Genomic DNA, 19,339 nt, shown 5'->3' on the forward strand with positions numbered 1-19,339 from the left:
TGCTTTTCTTTGTCCCTGGCCTTAGGAACATGGGTGCCTGGGGCTGTACAATGGAAAATATGGGTGTATTTCCCCGCCCGGAAACCTCAGGTGCTGCGTACAGCCGCTCATAGAAAACTATAGCTGTGTGTAGCTTACACAGGTATAAACCGGTACTTGTGTAAATATGTGCATGCATATGGATGCATGACCCTGGATGCAGACAGTCTACATTCAGGGTTGTATTTTTGTACAGCCCTTGATTTCTGTGTTTGGTTGTATGCAGCACCTGTGATAGCCAGACGAGGAACTACATCTGAGTTTTACATTGTAAAGCCCCAGGCATGCCTGTGTCAGGGTCAGCAATAATAAATCCCTTCAACCACCCCCCCCCCCCCCCCCAGCATTTATTAGGGCCCACAATCATACCTCTTAGCAAGTGTCAATGTAAGCAATAAGTCCCAGCATGTGTCAGGGCCAGCAATGATAACCCTCAGCAAGTGTCAGGGCCAGCAATGATAACCTTCAGCAAGTGCCAGGGCCAACAATGATAATCCTCAGTAAGTGTCAGGTCCAGCAATGATAACCCTCAGCAAGTGTCAGGTCCAGCAATGATAACTCACATCAATAACCCTCAGCATTTGTTAGGGCAAGCAATAACTCCTAGCAAGTGTCAGGGTCAGCAGTCATAACTCCCAGAAATAACCCCCAGCAAATGTCAGGGCAAGCAATAAACCCCAGCACAATAATAAACTGTAAGTAATATTTATTGATGGGGTAGGAGATCATTCCACCCAGCAGAGCAAGGTGTTGGTTACAAGTGCTGGAGGGCAAAATGTTCCCAGCATTGTTTTTCTTAAGAATGGGGCTATGGATGGAGACTGCTTAAAGCAATTTTGGGGGATACTATAATATAGGAAGATACTTTAGTATCTTCCTTGCAACGCAAAATATGAAGATCCAAAATATTAGTCATGGAGAGAAGAGTGCTATTGCTTTTTGCAGTATGAACTATATGCAGATACAAAAATGATTTATAAGTACCTTAATGATCTTATAAATCCACCAGTCTGCTGCTGAATTTTCAAGGACACATGACAGATAGTGATAGCTTGTACATCACCTGGCCTTCCTTGTCTCTGTACCCTCTGAATCCTCCTCGGCAATAAACAAGCCAAAAACCTAAACAGTTCAAGCTCAGCTTATGATGACAAAATGCATAAGCAAAGCTTACCTTTGAGAACTATCAAAATGATCTTCAGACCTAAAGACGTAGGCATCTGAACATATATCCAAATGTCAGCTTTCCCTGTAAAATTTGGGCATACCCCACACTTTCCTGAGCCTCTATACTTGTCAGTGAGGTCACTCATCTCACTAACGGATCAAAAAAAAAGCTCAGAAGGTAAGAGGTAGCATGTTAAGGAAAGTCAAAATTTGCATTTTTTTTCCTGCATGTATACATTCAAGTGAACCAGTTTGTGGATATTCAAGTATTTACATATTTTAACACACATTATTAAATGGGCCTTAAAAAACCCTCACTAACCTCTGAAGCTGCAAGCACTGTGGAGCAATTTATTCTTCAAGTTCAAAGCAAACTTGCTAAAGTTATTCCCTCACCAGCTCAGCTGGCTCTTCTGCTCCGCTTTCCAAGGTGGTTGAGCAGTCTTTATTCAGTTTTAATTCATTTGCAAAAAAAGTTTTCTTGGAGGAGGAAACTTGTCATCCAGCCTATTATGCAGAGAACACAATGCAATGCATTGTATGCTCCACACAATGATCAACATTTTTTAAATGAAATGTAAAATGCAGGAGCATTGTGAAGCATTTCCAGTGATGTCCTGTGGTGTGCAGAAAGTGCATACCGCGGGTCTTTATAAATACGCCTCTTAGTGAAGTACTTTAAACAGCTGGTGCAGAACCTAGCCAAGATGTCTTGGCTTCCAGCAATCCTTCAGGATGTCTACTGTGATTAGAACAATTCAGAAAACATGGAGATTGTGTTACCTGTTCTCTCTCGTTATTCTCAGCACTAAACCATATGCCTCCTCTTTATTAGTTCTTTATATTGTTTCTGTTTTTTCTAAACTGCACTGTAAAGTCTACATTTAATAATCTATAATACAAGCTTATTTCAGTGTAATTTCTGCCTTCAAGCATTACCTCTGTTGGAAACTTTGACTGCTAAATTGAGCTTACAATAACGGATTTCAGAACTTGCTAGGACTACGATAAACAGAATCACAGACAACTGATATTGGTAAAGCTAAAATATATTTTTTCGTCACCTAAAGGGTAATTGATAAAACTGTACAGGACTTAAAATGAAATTATTTTTGACATATTTAGTGCACACCATATCCCATATCAACCTACATACAACTGTACTTATCTCAAACCTACCATAGCAACCTCTAGGTATTACGCTAATTAATTTCTTCATAAAAATTTAATTAAAGACAGTTCAAATTACTCTCTTGTATCTAAAATGAAATACCTATTAAAAGTGGCAGTAAGCACTGTTTTTGAACCTGTACCTACAGGTAAGCCTATAATAAAAATAATAAATACATTTAGCGCAAAATAATATTACTAAAATATGAATACAAATTAATTGTGTGTTGCACAGCCAGACACTGTACAGTGATTTCACACCACCAAAATGTTAAATTGAAATAAATTCAGTATAGCGTCCAACAATTGATTTAAAAAAAAGGGGGTCTAATTACTTCCAAATAATGAAAAAACTTTAAAAATACTGTGAAAAATAATAACGTGAAAAATATATATAATAAAACACCCAGTGTCTTCACTCCTATCCTTCACCAGATAGGGTGCCCACTCACCTCAATACAATGAAGCTCATCGCACCCCAACCTAGATAAATCTCGTCTCCTACTTGACCAGTCCACTGCCTGAAGCACTCCTCCAATTCAGCTCACATGTCATATACGGCAAAAGGGCATCAACATAGTATACTCGGTTTGATTCTTCTTAAAATTCCCCGCAATAAAATTACACTTACAAGATAGCAAAATTAACAGTGCTAAAATAATCTTTCCAATTGACTCACCACCATGTACAGCGCAATCCTGGTGTGATGTCACAGGCTCAGGTCCTCTCTAGACGCGTTGCATCCCACAATTGGGCTTCTTCAGTAGCCCTACTCTGTAAGTGTCACGGACCTGTTGTGGTAAGAGGTGCGTGCGTGCGCACATGCACACACGGGTGCCAGTCCAACAAACTGGTTAGCGGCATGCGTGCGCAAGGGCGTGTGCTGGATGTGTGTGTGTACGCGTGGGCGCAGGGGCATGCGTCGGATGTGTGTGCGTGCACAGTAGACGCTGCTTGGCACCAATGGGCCTTTAAAAGGACAGCAGCTGCACAAGTGCAGTGCTGTTTGATCTGCAGCTTGTATGTCCTGAAAACCTGTATCTGCCTTCTGATCATCTTTATTGACCCGACTGTTGACTTACCTGCTATCTCTAACCTTGACCTTGGCTTGATTTGACTCTGCTAAAGGACTTCCTTGCTTGATATCATGTTGCCAACCTCTGCCTGTTCATCTGACTCAGCTCCTGCGACAGCCCTACTCTGCCTGACTACCTGTGTTTGAGCCGGCTTGTCTCACCTCGCTCCAGCCTGTACCTGCCAGCTCCCCAGGTCGCTGACCTGCACCTGCCTCTGCTGACACCGGCATCCCGAATCTGGTGGCTCAGCATCCATCCATCCAACCATTTGTGCCTACCATCACAGTACTCACAGGCACTCCTACCTCACTGTGCTCTCGAGGCCACTGTTCTGACTCCAGTGGCTCCTGAGCCAGAGCTGTAAGAGAGGTCTCCTCCTACAAATCAGACTACACTACAAGGTACGTAACAGTAAGTGAAATTTTATTGCGGGGAATTTTAATAAGGAAATCAAACAGAGTACACTATGTCTATGCCCTTTTGCTTCATATGACATGGGAGCTGAATTGGAGGAGTGCTTTGGGCAGTGGACTGGTCTATTGGGAATCAAGGAGGAGACAAGATTTATCTGGGTTGGAGTGGGATGAGCATTCTGTTCATTGTATTGAGGTGAGCAGGCACTCTATCTGGTGAAGGCTATGCACTGCTTTTAAAGAGTAAAGACACTGGGTGTTTTGTTATATATATTATTTCATGTTATTATTTTTCACAGTATTTTTACGCTTGTTTCATTATTTGTAAGTAATTGGACACATTTATTTAAATGAATTATTGGACACTTACCTTTATGGGACTTTGATTTGTTTGTGTGTTGATTTTGGTGTTGCGCTACACTGCATTTATTTCAAGCCTATAATAAGGCTTACCTGTAGGTACAGGCACCTTTCTTAATAACGATAAACCCTCATAACGCATAAGCTGTCTGTGATGCCATCTGGTTCCTCCAAATATTTGGTCCAGGTTGCAGGCATCTAGAGATACTGCTTCTAATTGCTGGAGCATTTATAAGCCTTGTTTTAAAGCTTGTTTGTGAGTATAATTCTTCTTATATTTTATAAATGAATGTTATCTCTGGTAATGCAAAAGATACCTATTGTTCTGAGCAAGACCTACGACATGTCATATACTTTTTTTAAAGGGTTGGCTACACCACCTACTTAGTTGACCAAGTTCCCAAACGCACCTTTCTCAACCAGGGTTCCTTGAGAGGTTTCTAAGGGTTCCTTGAGCTCTCAGGTGAGTAACCACTGACAACAATGATATTTTTAGCTATCTGTAAGGGGGGGTCCTCCCAATGACAACAAATGGAACTGGTAACCATCACACTAATGTAGTCAGAGTTGCAGATATAGTAATTATTAGTAGGGGTTCCTTGAGCCCGGGAAAGTTTTCTCAAGGGTTCTCCTGTTTTAAAAAGGTGGAGAAAGGTTGAGGTACAGTGATTATCTCCTAAACTTGCAGTGTTTAGGAGATATTTACACTGGAAGCAGCCAATGACGTCATGGCATGGTGTCCCTCCAGAGTTCTGTGCTGCGACAGTGACTCCCATGCACATGTGCGTGAGTGATACCATTGCAGCTTGACCTATCAAGCGAACCTGGAAGGAAGACCAGAGGAAGATGGAAGCCACATACAAAACAGATTCCGTTAATTCCAACATGATTACATTTGATATACACATTTTACATCCCCCTGTAAATCCTCCCCGTTCCCCTCGCCCTTCTCCAACCGCCCCTGTCTATCCCTTATCTAAATTCAAAATTTTCTCCCTTTCTCTCAGTTCTCCCAATTTACCCTGTCTTATTCTCCTACAGCCTCCACATATCTCATTGTGTTCTTAAACACCTTCCACACTTTCTATCTGTTTATCATTCCCTCTATTCCCACTTCTCCACAGTATCTCAGATATTCCATGCTATATGCCTCTTCTACCTACCGCAATTGCATGTATTCCATACAGTTGCACCGCTATTGCGTCATGGCTTGAACGTGACAGAAATACGATTTTTGTAGTGGCCATGGCAAGTGTACAAACCCCTCTAACTGCTGTGTTAGATTAAGGGGGGATGGGGCAGTGTGACCCATGCTTGACGAAGAGGTCCTGTGTGGCCCTGAAACGTTTTACCTTACCAATGTTATGTGATCCTCTGAATAAATGTTTGTACAATATTTCAAAGATCTGTGGTGTGCTGGTAATATACAGTATACCTTGTTCTATGATGATGATGTGTGATGGGAATATGATATATGGCCAGCAGTATTCATATAACCAACTTGCAAAGAACTGTGATGAAGATATTAGCTTTTGTTAGTACAACCTCTAGTATAACCTCTAGCTCAATGTCAATCATAATGTATTTGGTAGAGTGGCTACAACCTTGCAATAGCTGCTACGTGAAGTAGATTCATACCTATAAAACCAGATTCATTCTTGTTCTCTCTGACTTACTCTGGGGGAATCTTGGTGGATTGTCATTCACATCAGTGATCACTATAGTGACTGTTGTTGAACCTGAAAGTCCTCCCAGTTGACCAGCCATATCTGTGGCCTGGATCACAACGTCATAGCGGTCCTGAGATTCTCTATCAAGGTCTGACACTGCCGTCCGGATCACACCTAGATAAAAAGGAACAATCAAGTAAAATAATGCAAGATACATTCACAGCTCAGCATCTCATCAGTGATGTCAGAATCAGGAGATTCGTCCATTCATCAATATTTAATTTTCCTGAGTATTTCCATGTTGGTCTGTCTGATGTGTGGAGGATCACACAATAAAAAAAGCAAGACAGTCATAATTCATGGATTGTACAAGTCCCTGCAGGTTGGACAACTCTTCATGCATACATTCAGAGGAAAAAAAAAAGCAGTTGGCCTGGAATTTGAATCAAACTCACCATGACTTTAAGGCAGCTGAATAATGCAGCCGGTTTTAATAGCGGTGACCAGAAACAATTCAATATGTCCCTCCAGGTCATGTTTATTGTGCTGCCCACTATGACCACATAGTGGCTGCACGGTCCCACACCATTCAACAGACACAATTGTATTTTACACTCATTCATCTCTAAATACAGCAACATGATAAAGAAATAAAATAATAAAAGTCACCTGTCTTTAAGAAATATTGGGCTACCATTGCTGCCCCCTGCCATATGAAAATGTTTGAATTTTCTATATTTCTAAAATATGTAAAATAATTAAAGTATATGTAGACCCCCACCTTGCAAATCAACCCATTCAGTTTAAAACAGAAATTAAAGTATGAGTATATATATATATATATATATATATATATATATATATATATATATATATATATATATATATCTATATATATATATATATATAATATAAAAAGCATTATAAATACCCCCGCCCCTTTTTTATAAGTGATCACATAATCTCTGTTTTCAGCTGCATAACGAGCTCAGAGAGCTAGGGAAGGAGAAACTTCATCACGCTTTTCTTCCCAGTGAATGGCTGTACAGAGGGTGGGGCGTCAAAACAAATCTGATCATTGGAGCAGAGCAGGCTCTTCTCAGCACAGCCAGAAAACTGACAGCGCTGTGCTTAGTGTGGTCAGTCAGTTTAAAAAAATAAAATAGGAAAGCAGATGGACTGGTAGGAACACCAGGTATTTCACACAAAGGAAGCAATACAAAGAGAACAGCATACTTTTTCATTCAAGTACATGGTACAGCAGGCACATATCAGAAATATGAAACGTTGGGTTTACATATTCTAGAACCATCTTGACCGCCCCTTAGCAGATGTACTGCTACAGGGTGGCTGTTCTGTGCAAAATCGCATATATATATATATATATATATATATATATATATATATATATATATATATATATATATACATAGATACACATGTTTCTGCACTTCGACCTAGGGAGCAAGTGCCACTCCTGCTGTGATTACTAAGAGTAGAAGCCGATCTGCGGATGTCGGGCAATGGATGTCCGCCGGTGCCCACTGATCGTCGAGAAGAGACACAGGATGTAGCTCTGCCTATGTAAATAAGGCAGAGCTTCATTCTGACAGGGGGGAATATAATGGATTTTCTGTCCCTTAGTAAAAGCACCATATACAGTACACAAAAACACTGGCTAGGCACACAAATAACCCTTTGATTGCCCTAGATGGTTACCCCCTTTCCCAGTCAGCGTCATTAGTACAGTGACATTGCATATTTCTAGCACTGATCACTGTATTAATGTCACTGGTTCCCACAAAGCGTCAAAAGTGTCAGAATGTCTGCCGCAGTATCGAAGTCCTGCTTTAAGTCGGTGATCGCTGCCATTACTAGTATAAAAAAAAAATCCATGATATATACCATAGTTTGTAAACGGCATCTACTTTTGCGTAAAACAATCAATATACACTTATTGGGATTTTTTTTAACCAACAATATGTAGCAGAATACATATTGACCTAAGTTATGAAGAAATTTTTTTTTTTTTTATATTTTGTATTGGATATGTTTTATATCAACAAGGGGTTAGATGCGCAACCAAATTGTGCAAATAGATATGCAACCAAAACTTCTGCAAACTAATATGTTTCAAAGTAGACAAATAAATGAAAAATCTATGTAAATAAGTGTGTTTCCTTTGCCTCCTTCCCCGGTCGATGCCTAGTATGGAGAAACACCGTGTCGGGTGGAGCCTTAGGAACTAACGTCACCACAAATCAGATGGCTGGCTTATGCCGCAGCTGTGCTTTTTCGTTTGAATTGTCTGCCAGTGCTTCCTAGGATATGAGTTGTCAAGAATATGGAATAAAGGAATCTTTTAAACTTATTGCACTATGAAGCCCTCTCTCTTCTTTTTATCCTTTCGGATACGGGTATGTAAAAGTGTAACATTAAAGTGTATGTTAACCCTAACAATGTAACGTAGCACCCTCTAGTGTACTAGAATATGTAGTGTTCAGTTTTCACTAGTGTAGGTAAAAAGTTTTGGCTTGGCCGGTAGCCAAGCCTGTGTTTTAATCTGGGTCGGGTGAGTGATCCAGGGAGGCTGGTATGACTCATCAAGCAGCATCTCTGATACCTCCCCCTACTTGTGGACCTTGCTGGAAACTTCCAAAAGAATAGGAGGGGCTGCCTGTAGTATTCATGAGGGCCCTGACCAAGATGGGTTGGCAGGGGACAGGCCCCCTCAAACACTCCGGGTCAGCCCAGCTGGGCAGCAGAGTTCTGGTGGAAGTTTGAGATGGAGTGTTAGGAAGCTGTTGTGGGCCCTTGAGGGTAACCCTCTAATCTGGGGGGGGGGTTGACCTCGAGTCTGGAAGCTCGTGTACATGTGGGATCCTCTGATATGCCAAGGAGGAATCCTGTCCAGTAGCATAGAAGCAGGTGTGAGGTCAGCAGGAGCCAGAAAGCACACCCAGGAGATCTCCAAGGAGAAGACAGCCAGATGGGCTGATGAGTGTTACAGTCCAGGGGGACTCAGAGGCAGCCTGAGAGGACTGGGTGAGAACAGTCTGAGATGAATACAAAGTTAGTCTGGAAGGACTGTGGATGCTTAGCCAGGAGGACTAGAGAAAGGGACAGCTACAGTCAGGTGGGGTGGCAATGCCTGAATAAGTGGTGGTGGGATCAGTAGCCAGAGAAGGACAGCTGGGGACTAGGACTTTGCTACACTACCAAAGGGGCCCGCAGTCCCTGCCTATAAAGGGCATTTGCTAAAATCTGACTAAGCCCTATTGTCAGATCACCTAACAGTGTGCCAGCTGGTTCTGGGAGTTGTGCTTGAAGTGTTTGGCTGGAGGAAGCTGAGGAGTGCAGAAGGAGTTGTCCCTGGAAAAGTTCTGTTAAAGTCAATTGGGCATCCCATGATATCCTTAACCACATCCAAGTTCAATACCCTAATAGAATAAAAAAAAACAAAGCTGCAAGGACTGCTTCTTGACTCAAGAGTGCTGTGGAAATTTCTGTGTGCCTGGCTGTGCAGGGTGAGGATGCCTTGTTCACCAGCGGCTCCTGTGGGCATAGCGCTACAGAAACATCTTTTATTTACTACCTTTTGGTCTGTAAAATATAGCATGCAGGTCTTAGCCCTTGTACACATGGTCGGACATTCCAACGGAAAACGTCTGATCGGACCGCGTTGTCGGATAATCCGACTGTCTGTGGGCTCCATCGGACTGTTTCCGTTGGAATATCCAACGGACAAAGTTTTAGAGCTGGGCTATAAAACTTTCCGACAACATGATCCGATCAGACTTTGTCCGATTGTGTGTAGAGAATTCCGATCGGACAAAGTGCCACGCATGCTCAGATCAAATTCCTAGACCAAAGCTATTGGCTACTAGCCTGAACGTAGTCCCGTCGTAACGAAATAAAGTCATCACGTTACGTACGATCGGATTTTCCGACAACTTTGCCCGACCGTGTGTGCGCAACACAAGTTTCGGACAAAATCCGACGGATTTTGTTGTCGGAATGTCCGACCATGTGTACAAGGGATTAGAAGATGTTGCTTTTACAGACATTTGTCGTTTTTTTTCAGCCTGTGCATGCAAACAGGTGTTTACAGAGGTTTAGATGCCTGAAAACAACCCATCACTTGTGCGTTTCAGGAGAGGAGCTTTTGGGAAGACGTACAGAATGAGTGGAAACGTTTCTAAACACTACACACGCTTGGTGCTTGATTCATTCCAATGGCCAAAATAAATGAATATTCTGGCCAATGGAATTAATGAATGCCCAAAGGCTTGAAATGCCTAAATTTGTTCTTATTGCTGCTTTTTTTCTGCCAGGACCAAAGCAATACAGGGGAGGAAAAAAAATGTCCTGGGTACATGAGGCCTTTTATGTTAATTTAGATGCAAATAGAACTGAACAGAGTTTCTCTTTGATACACTGTTATTGCCATTTGGGTTTCATTTCACACAACATATTAAGTACATATTCACAAGGGTGTACTATAGCCATCGCATTCCCATGTAACTGCTATGGGACCCAGAGGCACAGGGGGCCCAGCGCTGTCTGGGTAAACAGTGGTCATATGCAGGAAGCAATACATTTGGATGAAACAATGTTTATTTAATTCAGTAACTACAAATATTATGGAATTGCTATTCTGTATCACTAGAGGCATTCCCTTTGAAATGGAAATTAGGGGGGAGAGAGGAACTGAATGTCTAGAATAAAATGGTCATATATTGCAGCTTACCAGACCAAACATATGCTGCATTCAGTTCATTTTTTAAGGCTAGGTACAGAACTGTCTCAATCACAGTGCTATCAGCCTTCCTAGTTCTATTAACAGAACACCCCCATGTTACATTGTTACATAGTAGGTGAGGCCGAAAAAAGACACAGGTCCATCAAGTCCAACCTATGTGTGTGATTATATGTCAGTATTACATTGTGTAACCTGTATGTTGCGGTCTTTCTGGTGCTTATCTAACAGTTTCTTGAAACTATCGATGCTCCACACTGAGACCACCGCCTGTGGAAGGGAATTCCACATCCTTGCCGCTCATACAGTAAAAAACACTCTACGTAGTTTAACTACTTCCCACCCGGTCAATGTATATATATGGCCGGGTGGGAGCTCTCTCCTGACTGGACATTCAGGAATGTCCTTCAGAAGGAGGGGGATCACGCATGCGCGCCCGCACAACGGCGCAATCCCAATGCGCGCATCTCGGGAATAGAAGGAGGGCTCTGTGATTGGTCTTCCTGATCACATGACGACTGTGTCCAATCACAGCCATCATGTGCTGTAAACAAACAGCCGGTTGCTAGGCAATCGGCTCTCCTCTCCTCACACGGAAGTCCTCGCTGAGGAGAGGAGAGCAGATTGCTGAAGTCAGCTGGTGATCAGTGAGTATGAGCTGTTTTTTTACAGCTTTTTACTCACTGATCACCAGTCTAGTGTAAAAACACACATGTCCCCCACATATGTCCCACTAAAATCACATGTCCTAATGATTATCTGCACACATGTCCGTGATCACTTGCACACATCTGTACATGATCATTTGCGTACATCTGTCCATGATCACACAAACCAACTATTACACACTTAAGGGAATTTTTTTTACCAAAAACATGTAGCAGAATACATTTTGGCTTAAATTTATTACAAAATTCGATTTTATTGGTTTTCTTTAACCACTTGCTTACTGGGCACTTAAACCCCCCTCATGCCCAGACCAATTTTTAGCTTTCAGCGCTGTCGCACTTTGAATGACAATTGCGCAGCCATACAACACTGTACCCAAATGAAATTTTTATCATTTTTTTCCCACAAATAGAGCTTTCTTTTGGTTGTATTTAATTACAGCTGGGAGTTTTATTTTTTGCTAAACAAACAAAAAAAGATGCAAAAAAATAAAATAAAATCATGTTTAATAGTTTGTTATAAAATTTTGCAAACAGGTCATTTTTCTCCTTCATTGAAGTGCGCTGATGAGGCGGCACTGATAGGCTGCACTAGTGGGCACTGATAGGCTGCACTGGTGGGCACTGATAGGCTGCACTGGTGGGCACTGATAGGCATAGTTAAGGCGGCACTAATAGGCACAGATAAGGCGGCACCGATGGGCACAGATAAGGCGGCACTGATGGGCAAAGATGGGCACAGATAAGATGGCACGGGTGGGTGGCACGGATGGGTGGCACTAAGGGGCACTGATAGGTGGCACTGATAGATGGGACGGATGGGCACTGATAGGTGGCAATGATAGGTGGCTCTGATAGGTGGCACTGCTGGGCACTGATGGGCGGCACTGATGGGCACTGGCAGATGACACTGATGGGCACGGATATGTGGCACTGGGGTGCAGCACCTTTGTTGAGGCAGATTGTCGGCACTGCTGGGTGGCACTGTGGGCACTGCTGGGTGGCACTGCTGGGTGGCACTATGGGCACTGCTGGGTGGCACTGACGGGGGCACTTATATTTTATTGAGGTGGCACTGGCAGGGGGCAGGTGGGCACTGGCAGGGCTGGCCGTGATCGGCTCTTTTTTTTTCTCCTCGCGCTGTCAGCGCGAGGAGGAATAATAACCGATTACCGGCTCCGTTGTATCACATGATCAGCTGTCATTGGCTGACAGCTGATCACGTGATAAGGGGTCGGGATCGGGTGATTGGTGATCAGGCGAGTCTCGCGCAGGCCGCTCGTGCAATTTTTAATTGTGCGGTCATGCTGTACCCAAATAAATTTTTTATCATTTTGTTCGCACAAATAGAGCTTTATTTTGGTGGTATTTATTCATGACTGCGTTTTTATTTTTTGCGATATAAGTGAAAAAAGAGATTTCTATTTTAACCACTTGAGACCCGTGCTATAGCCGAATGACGGCTACAGCGCGGACCTCCTTTGCCGGGACGACGTCAATAGGCGTAGTCTCGGCAAAGGAGGTCCGCGCTGTAGCCGTCATTCGGCTATAGCACGGGTCTCAAGTGGTTAAAATAGAAATCTCTTTTTTCACTTATATCGCAAAAAATAAAAACGCAGTCATGAATAAATACCACCAAAATAAAGCTCTATTTGTGCGGACAAAATGATAAAAATTTTATTTGGGTACAGCATGACCGCACAATTAAAAATTGGGTCACAAAAGTGCAGAACGAACTGCACTCCTCCCCAGGAGAAGTGCAACCAAGCACCAGTGACATCACCGGCTGCTTTCCATGTGAATATCTCCTAAACGTCACACGTTTAGGAGATATTCACTGTACCTACAGGCTTACTTGTAGGTACATTATAGCCTATTATAGGGTTACTTGTAGGTACAAGTTCAAAAGCTGGGTTTACCACATTAAGACTGAATAAAAGCCAACCATATTGACCAGGTGCAAAGGCCACCATCCTGTGGTAGGCAGTGCACAATATATATTTTTTTAATCTCTTAAAACATTTCATAAAATTTCTTAGGACACAGTTTAAGGTTTAAATAAATCACTAGTGATGGACGAACTTCCGACGGGACGTTTCGCGAACGCGAAACGCGAACGGACACAAACGTTCGCGAAAACGACCGTTCGCCGCGGGCTCCATTGACTTCAATGGGAGGCGAATTTCGCAAACCTTTAGGTCGAATTTGCGGCCACGGGGTAATTATTAGGGGGTAGCACGTAGTCCCACCACCTGGACAATAGCATAATACATGTATGAGGTGAATTTGGGATCGATAACTACAAGCATTTTTTTTTTATTTGGGAAATTGTTCTGACAATTCAGGACTATGGAGCTAATGAAGGCAATGGAGGAGAGGGAAGGTCAGGGACCAGGGTAGGCAAACAAGAGGGTGCAGGAGATACAGAGCACTGACAGCAGCACCGTAATACAGAGCACTGACATCAGCACCGTGACATACAGCGCTGACAGCAGCTCCGTGACATACAGCGCTGACAGCAGCTCCGTGACATACAGCGCTGACAGCATCTCCGTGACATACAGCGCTGACAGCAGCTCCGTGACATACAGCGCTGACAGCAGCTCCGTGACATACAGCGCTGACAGCAGCACCGTGACATACAGCGCTGACAGCAGCTCCGTGACATACAGCGCTGACAGCAGCTCCGTGACATACAGCGCTGACAGCAGCTCCGTGACATACAGCACTGACAGCAGCTCCGTGACATACAGCGCTGACAGCAGCTCCGTGACATACAGCGCTGACAGCAGCACCGTGACATACAGCGCTGACAGCAGCTCCGTGACATACAGCGCTGACAGCAGCTCCGTGACATACAGCACTGACAGCAGCTCCGTGACATACAGCGCTGACAGCAGCTCCGTGACATACAGCGCTGACAGCAGCACCGTGACATACAGCGCTGACAGCAGCTCCGTGACATACAGCGCTGACAGCAGCTCCGTGACATACAGCGCTGACAGCAGCTCCGTGACATACAGCGCTGACAGCAGCTCCGTGACATACAGCGCTGACAGCAGCTCCGTGACATACAGCGCTGACAGCAGCTCCGTGACATACAGCGCTGACAGCAGCTCCGTGACATACAGCGCTGACAGCAGCACCGTGACATACAGCGCTGACAGCAGCTCCGTGACATACAGCGCTGACAGCAGCTCCGTGACATACAGCGCTGACAGCAGCACCGTGACATACAGCGCTGACAGCAGCTCCGTGACATACAGCGCTGACAGCAGCTCCGTGACATACAGCGCTGACAGCAGCTCCGTGACATACAGCGCTGACAGCAGCTCCGTGACATACAGCGCTGACAGCAGCTCCGTGACATACAGCGCTGACAGCAGCTCCGTGACATACAGCGCTGACAGCAGCTCCGTGACATACAGCGCTGACAGCAGCTCCGTGACATACAGCGCTGACAGCAGCTCCGTGACATACAGCGCTGACAGCAGCTCCGTGACATACAGCGCTGACAGCAGCTCCGTGACATACAGCGCTGACAGCAGCTCCGTGACATACAGCGCTGACAGCAGCTCCGTGACATACAGCGCTGACAGCAGCTCCGTGACATACAGCGCTGACAGCAGCACCGTAAGCAGCCCCAGGAGGAAGTCAGCACAGCACAGGGATGGTGTGATCCCCTCATAATAAGAACCCCCAGGAGGAAGTCAGCACAGCACAGGGATGGTGGGAGCCCCTCATAATAAGAACACCCAGGAGGAAGTCAGCACAGCACAGGGATGGTGGGAACCCCTCATAATAAGCAGCCCCAGTAGAAATATGACACCGCTCAACCTCTTCAAAGAGGAGGGTAGGGGCATATAGTACGGTGTGCTTTTTTGGGTCAGGGAAGTGAGCCAAATGAATTAAGAAGGTCTGTGTGCTTGATTCCAAAAATTGTTTATAGACATATACATGGTCTACTGATCACATGTGTTGAATTCCTCCGAGATCCATGCCTCATTCATTTTTAGAAATGTGAGGTAGTTAACACTGTGGTGAGCTAGGCGAGTACGCTTATCGGTCACAATCCCCCCTGCTGCGCTGAACGTCCTTTCGGACAGGACACTGGATGAGGGGCAAGCCAACAGTTCGATTGCAAATTGGGCAAGCTCTGGCCAGAGGTCAAGCCTGCCCACCCAGTAGTCTAGGGGTTCATCACTCCTCAGAGCGTCCACATCGGCCGTTAACCCAATGTAGTCGGACACCTGACGGTCTAGGCGTTCCCTGATGCTGGATCCGGATGACACCTGTCGATGGGTCGGCTGAAAGAATGACCTCATATCCGAAGTCACCAACACATCTTCAAACCGGCCTCTTCTTGCAGGCGCTGTTGGATTGGTACCCGCAAATCCTTCTCTGGGAGTGGGAATTGCTCCTCTGCCAGCGCACGCAAAAGCAGAATGCAGCATTTCTCGAAGCAAGGCCTGGAAGTGCTGCATTCTGACAGCCCTCTGCGACGGCGGTAACATTTCCGCCATTTTGTGTTTGTACCGGGGGTCTAAGTACGTTGCCACCCAGTACTGGTCCTTGACCCTCATGCTTTTTATACGGGGGTCCCTATTAAAACACTGGAGCATGAAGGCCCCCATTTGCACTAAAGTGGAAGCGGTGTGGTGGCCTGGCTCCTGCTCATCATCCAGGATAATGTCGTCCTCTTCATTCTCCTCTCCCCATCCTCGCACAACAGGGATCCCAGAAAGGTTTAAAGCATGCTCTTCTTGCTCCTGCTCATCCGCCCCGGCACCATCCTCCTCTGACTCCTCATCAGACTCCTGTTGTTGACTTGTCTCAGATAGAGTAGCCCCCCCTGGGAATTCATCCAGCATTGCGACTTCCTCATCTTCCCGCTCCTGCTCCTCCACAGCCTGATCAATGACACGACGCAATGCACGCTCCAGAAAGAAGGCATAAGGTACCATGTCACTGATGGCGCCATGGCTGCGACTGACCAGTTTGGTGATCTCCTCAAATGGCCGCAGAAGTCTGCATGTGTCGCGCATGAGCAGCCACTGGCGCGGTGAAAAAAAACCCAGCTCCCCAGAACCGTTTCTTTCGCAGAGTTCATACAGGTAGACGTTAACTGCACGTTTCTGCTGGAGCAGCCTATCAAGCATATAGAAGGTTGAGTTCCATCGCGTCGGGCAATCGCAAATAAGACGTCTGACCGGCAGATGGTGTCGCCGCTGAATGTCAGCAAGGCGAGCCATGGCCGTGTAAGATCTTCTGAAATGGGCCGAGATTTTCCTTGCCTGCCGCAAGATGTCCTGGACCCCAGGGTATTTGACAAGGAATCGCTGCACGACCAAGTTTAAGACGTGTGCCATGCACGGCACGTGCGTGATTTTGCCCTGTTTCAATGCGCTAAGCAGATTGGCACCGTTGTCACACACCACTTTACCAACTGTCAAATTGAGCGGTGTTAGCCACTCATCTGCCTGTGAACGCAAAGCTGAAAGGAGTGCCGGGCCAGTGTGGCTCTTTGCTTCCAGGCACAACAGACGCAGCACGGCATGGCAACGTCTCACCTGGCATGTGGAATAGGTTCTGGGGAGCTTGGGCGGTGCAGTGGAAGAGACGCTAGCAGCGGAAAAGGAGGAGGCAGCTGAGGAGGAGAGGGAGGAGGATGGAGTAGGAGGAGGAGAAGAAGAGTCAGGCCTGCATGCAATCCGTGGCGGTAAAACCAAATCTACACGGGTGCCACGGGTTACATGCTTGACGGCCGTCAGAAGGTTCACCCAGTGGGCAGTAAAACTGATATACCTTCCCTGCCCGTGTTTGCTAGACCACGTGTCTGTGGTCAGATGTATCTTGGCACCGACACTGTGTGCCAGAGATACATTCACTTGCCGCTGAACATGGCCATATAGCTCTGGGATGCCCTTCTCTGAGAAATACTTCCTTCCTGGGACCTTCCATTGTGGTGTTCCAATGGCCACAAATTTGCGAAAGGCCTCCGAGTCCACCAGTTTATATGGCAGTAGTTGGCGGGCTATGAGTTCTGACAAGCCAGCCGCCAACCGTTGGGCAAGAGGGTTATCCGGCGTCATCATTTTTTTACGCTCAAACATTAGGCCCACGGAAGCCTGCCTTTTTGCAGAAAAATGTGAGCTTGGCGTGATGGAAGGTGGAGTGGAGGACAATTGTGAGGAGAGAGGAGAAGGAGAAGTAGAAGACGAGGCTGGACGGTGAGAGCCTGCAGTGTGGCTTTGTGTGTTCCGTTGCTCCCACTGGGCTCGGTGATGGCTGCTCATGTGCCTTCTTAAGGCGGTCGTCCCTAGGTGAGTATTGGGCTTACCGCGACTAACGCGTTGACTGCAAAGATTGCAGATGGCAACGCTATTGTCAGCAGCGGACACGTTAAAAAAAGCCCACACTGCGGAGCCATGTGCCGGTGTCCTGGGAGCGCCAGATGTGACCGTACATGGTCGATGACTCGCTCCTGATACATTTGCAGTCTGCTTTGTCCCTGCTGTGCAATGTAAGTCATTGCTGCTTCTCCTCCCTATCTGCTGGTCCATATCTCCCTCTGAACTCCCCTCCTCTTCCTCTCTTGTGGGCACCCACGTGACATCACTAGACACGTCATCATCAACGTCACCTTCCCCACCGCTATAAGTAGAGTAGGCAGCAACACCGGGGACCAACCTCCTCCTTGGGCTGATCTGGGTACTGGCGTCAGACTGCTGAGTAGCGCTTGTTGCTACCTCCTCTTCCTGATCCAATACCAAGAGTGGCTGCGCATCAGAAATGTCCTCTTGATATGGATCGGAAAATAATTCCAGTGACTCAAGCGGAAGGTATGTGGTGGTGGTGGTGGTGGTCGTGTTGTTGGTGGTAGTGTCTTTGGGGGTGCACATAGCAGAGAGTGAAGAAGAGGGTGCAGATCGAGAGGATGAGGAGGGTGCAGAAGAGTAAGGCTGAGCGAGCCACTCAACCAAGTCTGGTGCATCCTTTAAAGTAATTGAACGCACCTTCTGCAACTTCCCACTTTGGCTCAAGCCTGTTGCTCCTGCCCTACCCCTACCACCCCTGCGGAAGGGCCTGCCTCTTCCTCTGCATGTCATTTTTTAAATGACCCTGTGACAAAACTCTTAGTCCCTATACCGCTGAAGGACTGCTGCAGTATAGGTGAGCGGTCAGCAGTGGTGCACGTCAACCCTATCTATTGTGGACCTATAGCGGTCCTTACAGAACAGCAGACTGTACCGCACTCAAGCCTATGTACCGTAGCACCCTATACCAAGTTACCAGTCCTTATAAGAACTTTTGTGGACCAAGCAGGTTGTGTATTAGTGTTTAGCAGACTGTACGTCAGTCCCTATACCGCTGAAGGACTGCTGCAGTATAGGGCAGCGGTCAGCAGTGGTGCACGTCAACCCTATCTATTGTGGACCGATAGCGGTCCTTACAGAACAGCAGACTGTACCGCACTCAAGCCTATGTACCGTAGCACCCTATACCAAGTTACCAGTCCTTATAAGAACTTTTGTGGACCAAGCAGGTTGTGTATTAGTGTTTAGCAGACTGTACGTCAGTCCCTATACCGCTGAAGGACTGCTGCAGTATAGGGCAGCGGTCAGCAGTGGTGCACGTCAACCCTATCTATTGTGGACCGATAGCGGTCCTTACAGAACAGCAGACTGTACCGCACTCAAGCCTATGTACCGTAGCACCCTATACCAAGTTACCAGTCCTTATAAGAACTTTTGTGGAACAAGCAGGTTGTGTGTTAGTGATTAGCAGACTGTACGTCAGTCCCTATACCAATGAAGGACTGCTGCAGTATAGGGCAGCGGTCAGCAGTAGTGCACGGCAACCCTATGTATTGTGGACCGATAGCGGTCCTTACAGAACAGCAGACTGTACCGCACTCAAGCCTATGTACCGTAGCACCCTATACCAAGTTACCAGTCCTTATAAGAACTTTTGTGGACCAAGCAGGTTGTGTATTAGTGTTTAGCAGACTGTACGT

At 45.8% G+C, this 19,339-nt stretch overlaps 1 protein-coding gene across 2 annotated transcripts in view; it reads right to left on the reverse strand.

Annotated features, from left to right (window-relative positions):
* The window catches only part of CDH22 (cadherin 22), a 604,297-nt gene that overhangs the window by 47,928 nt on the left and 537,030 nt on the right, over positions 1–19,339 (reverse strand). For both annotated transcript variants that reach the window (XM_077459248.1, XM_077459250.1), the window contains exon 6: positions 5,902–6,069. In XM_077459248.1, coding sequence (XP_077315374.1) covers positions 5,902–6,069 — 168 coding nt within the window. The remainder of the gene's footprint in view (positions 1–5,901; positions 6,070–19,339) is intronic.

This window comes from Lithobates pipiens, unplaced genomic scaffold, assembly GCF_037356315.1.
Source record: "Lithobates pipiens isolate NorthernLeopardFrog02 unplaced genomic scaffold, aLitPip1_a1.2 Scaffold_28, whole genome shotgun sequence".
NCBI lineage: Eukaryota > Metazoa > Chordata > Amphibia > Anura > Ranidae > Lithobates > Lithobates pipiens.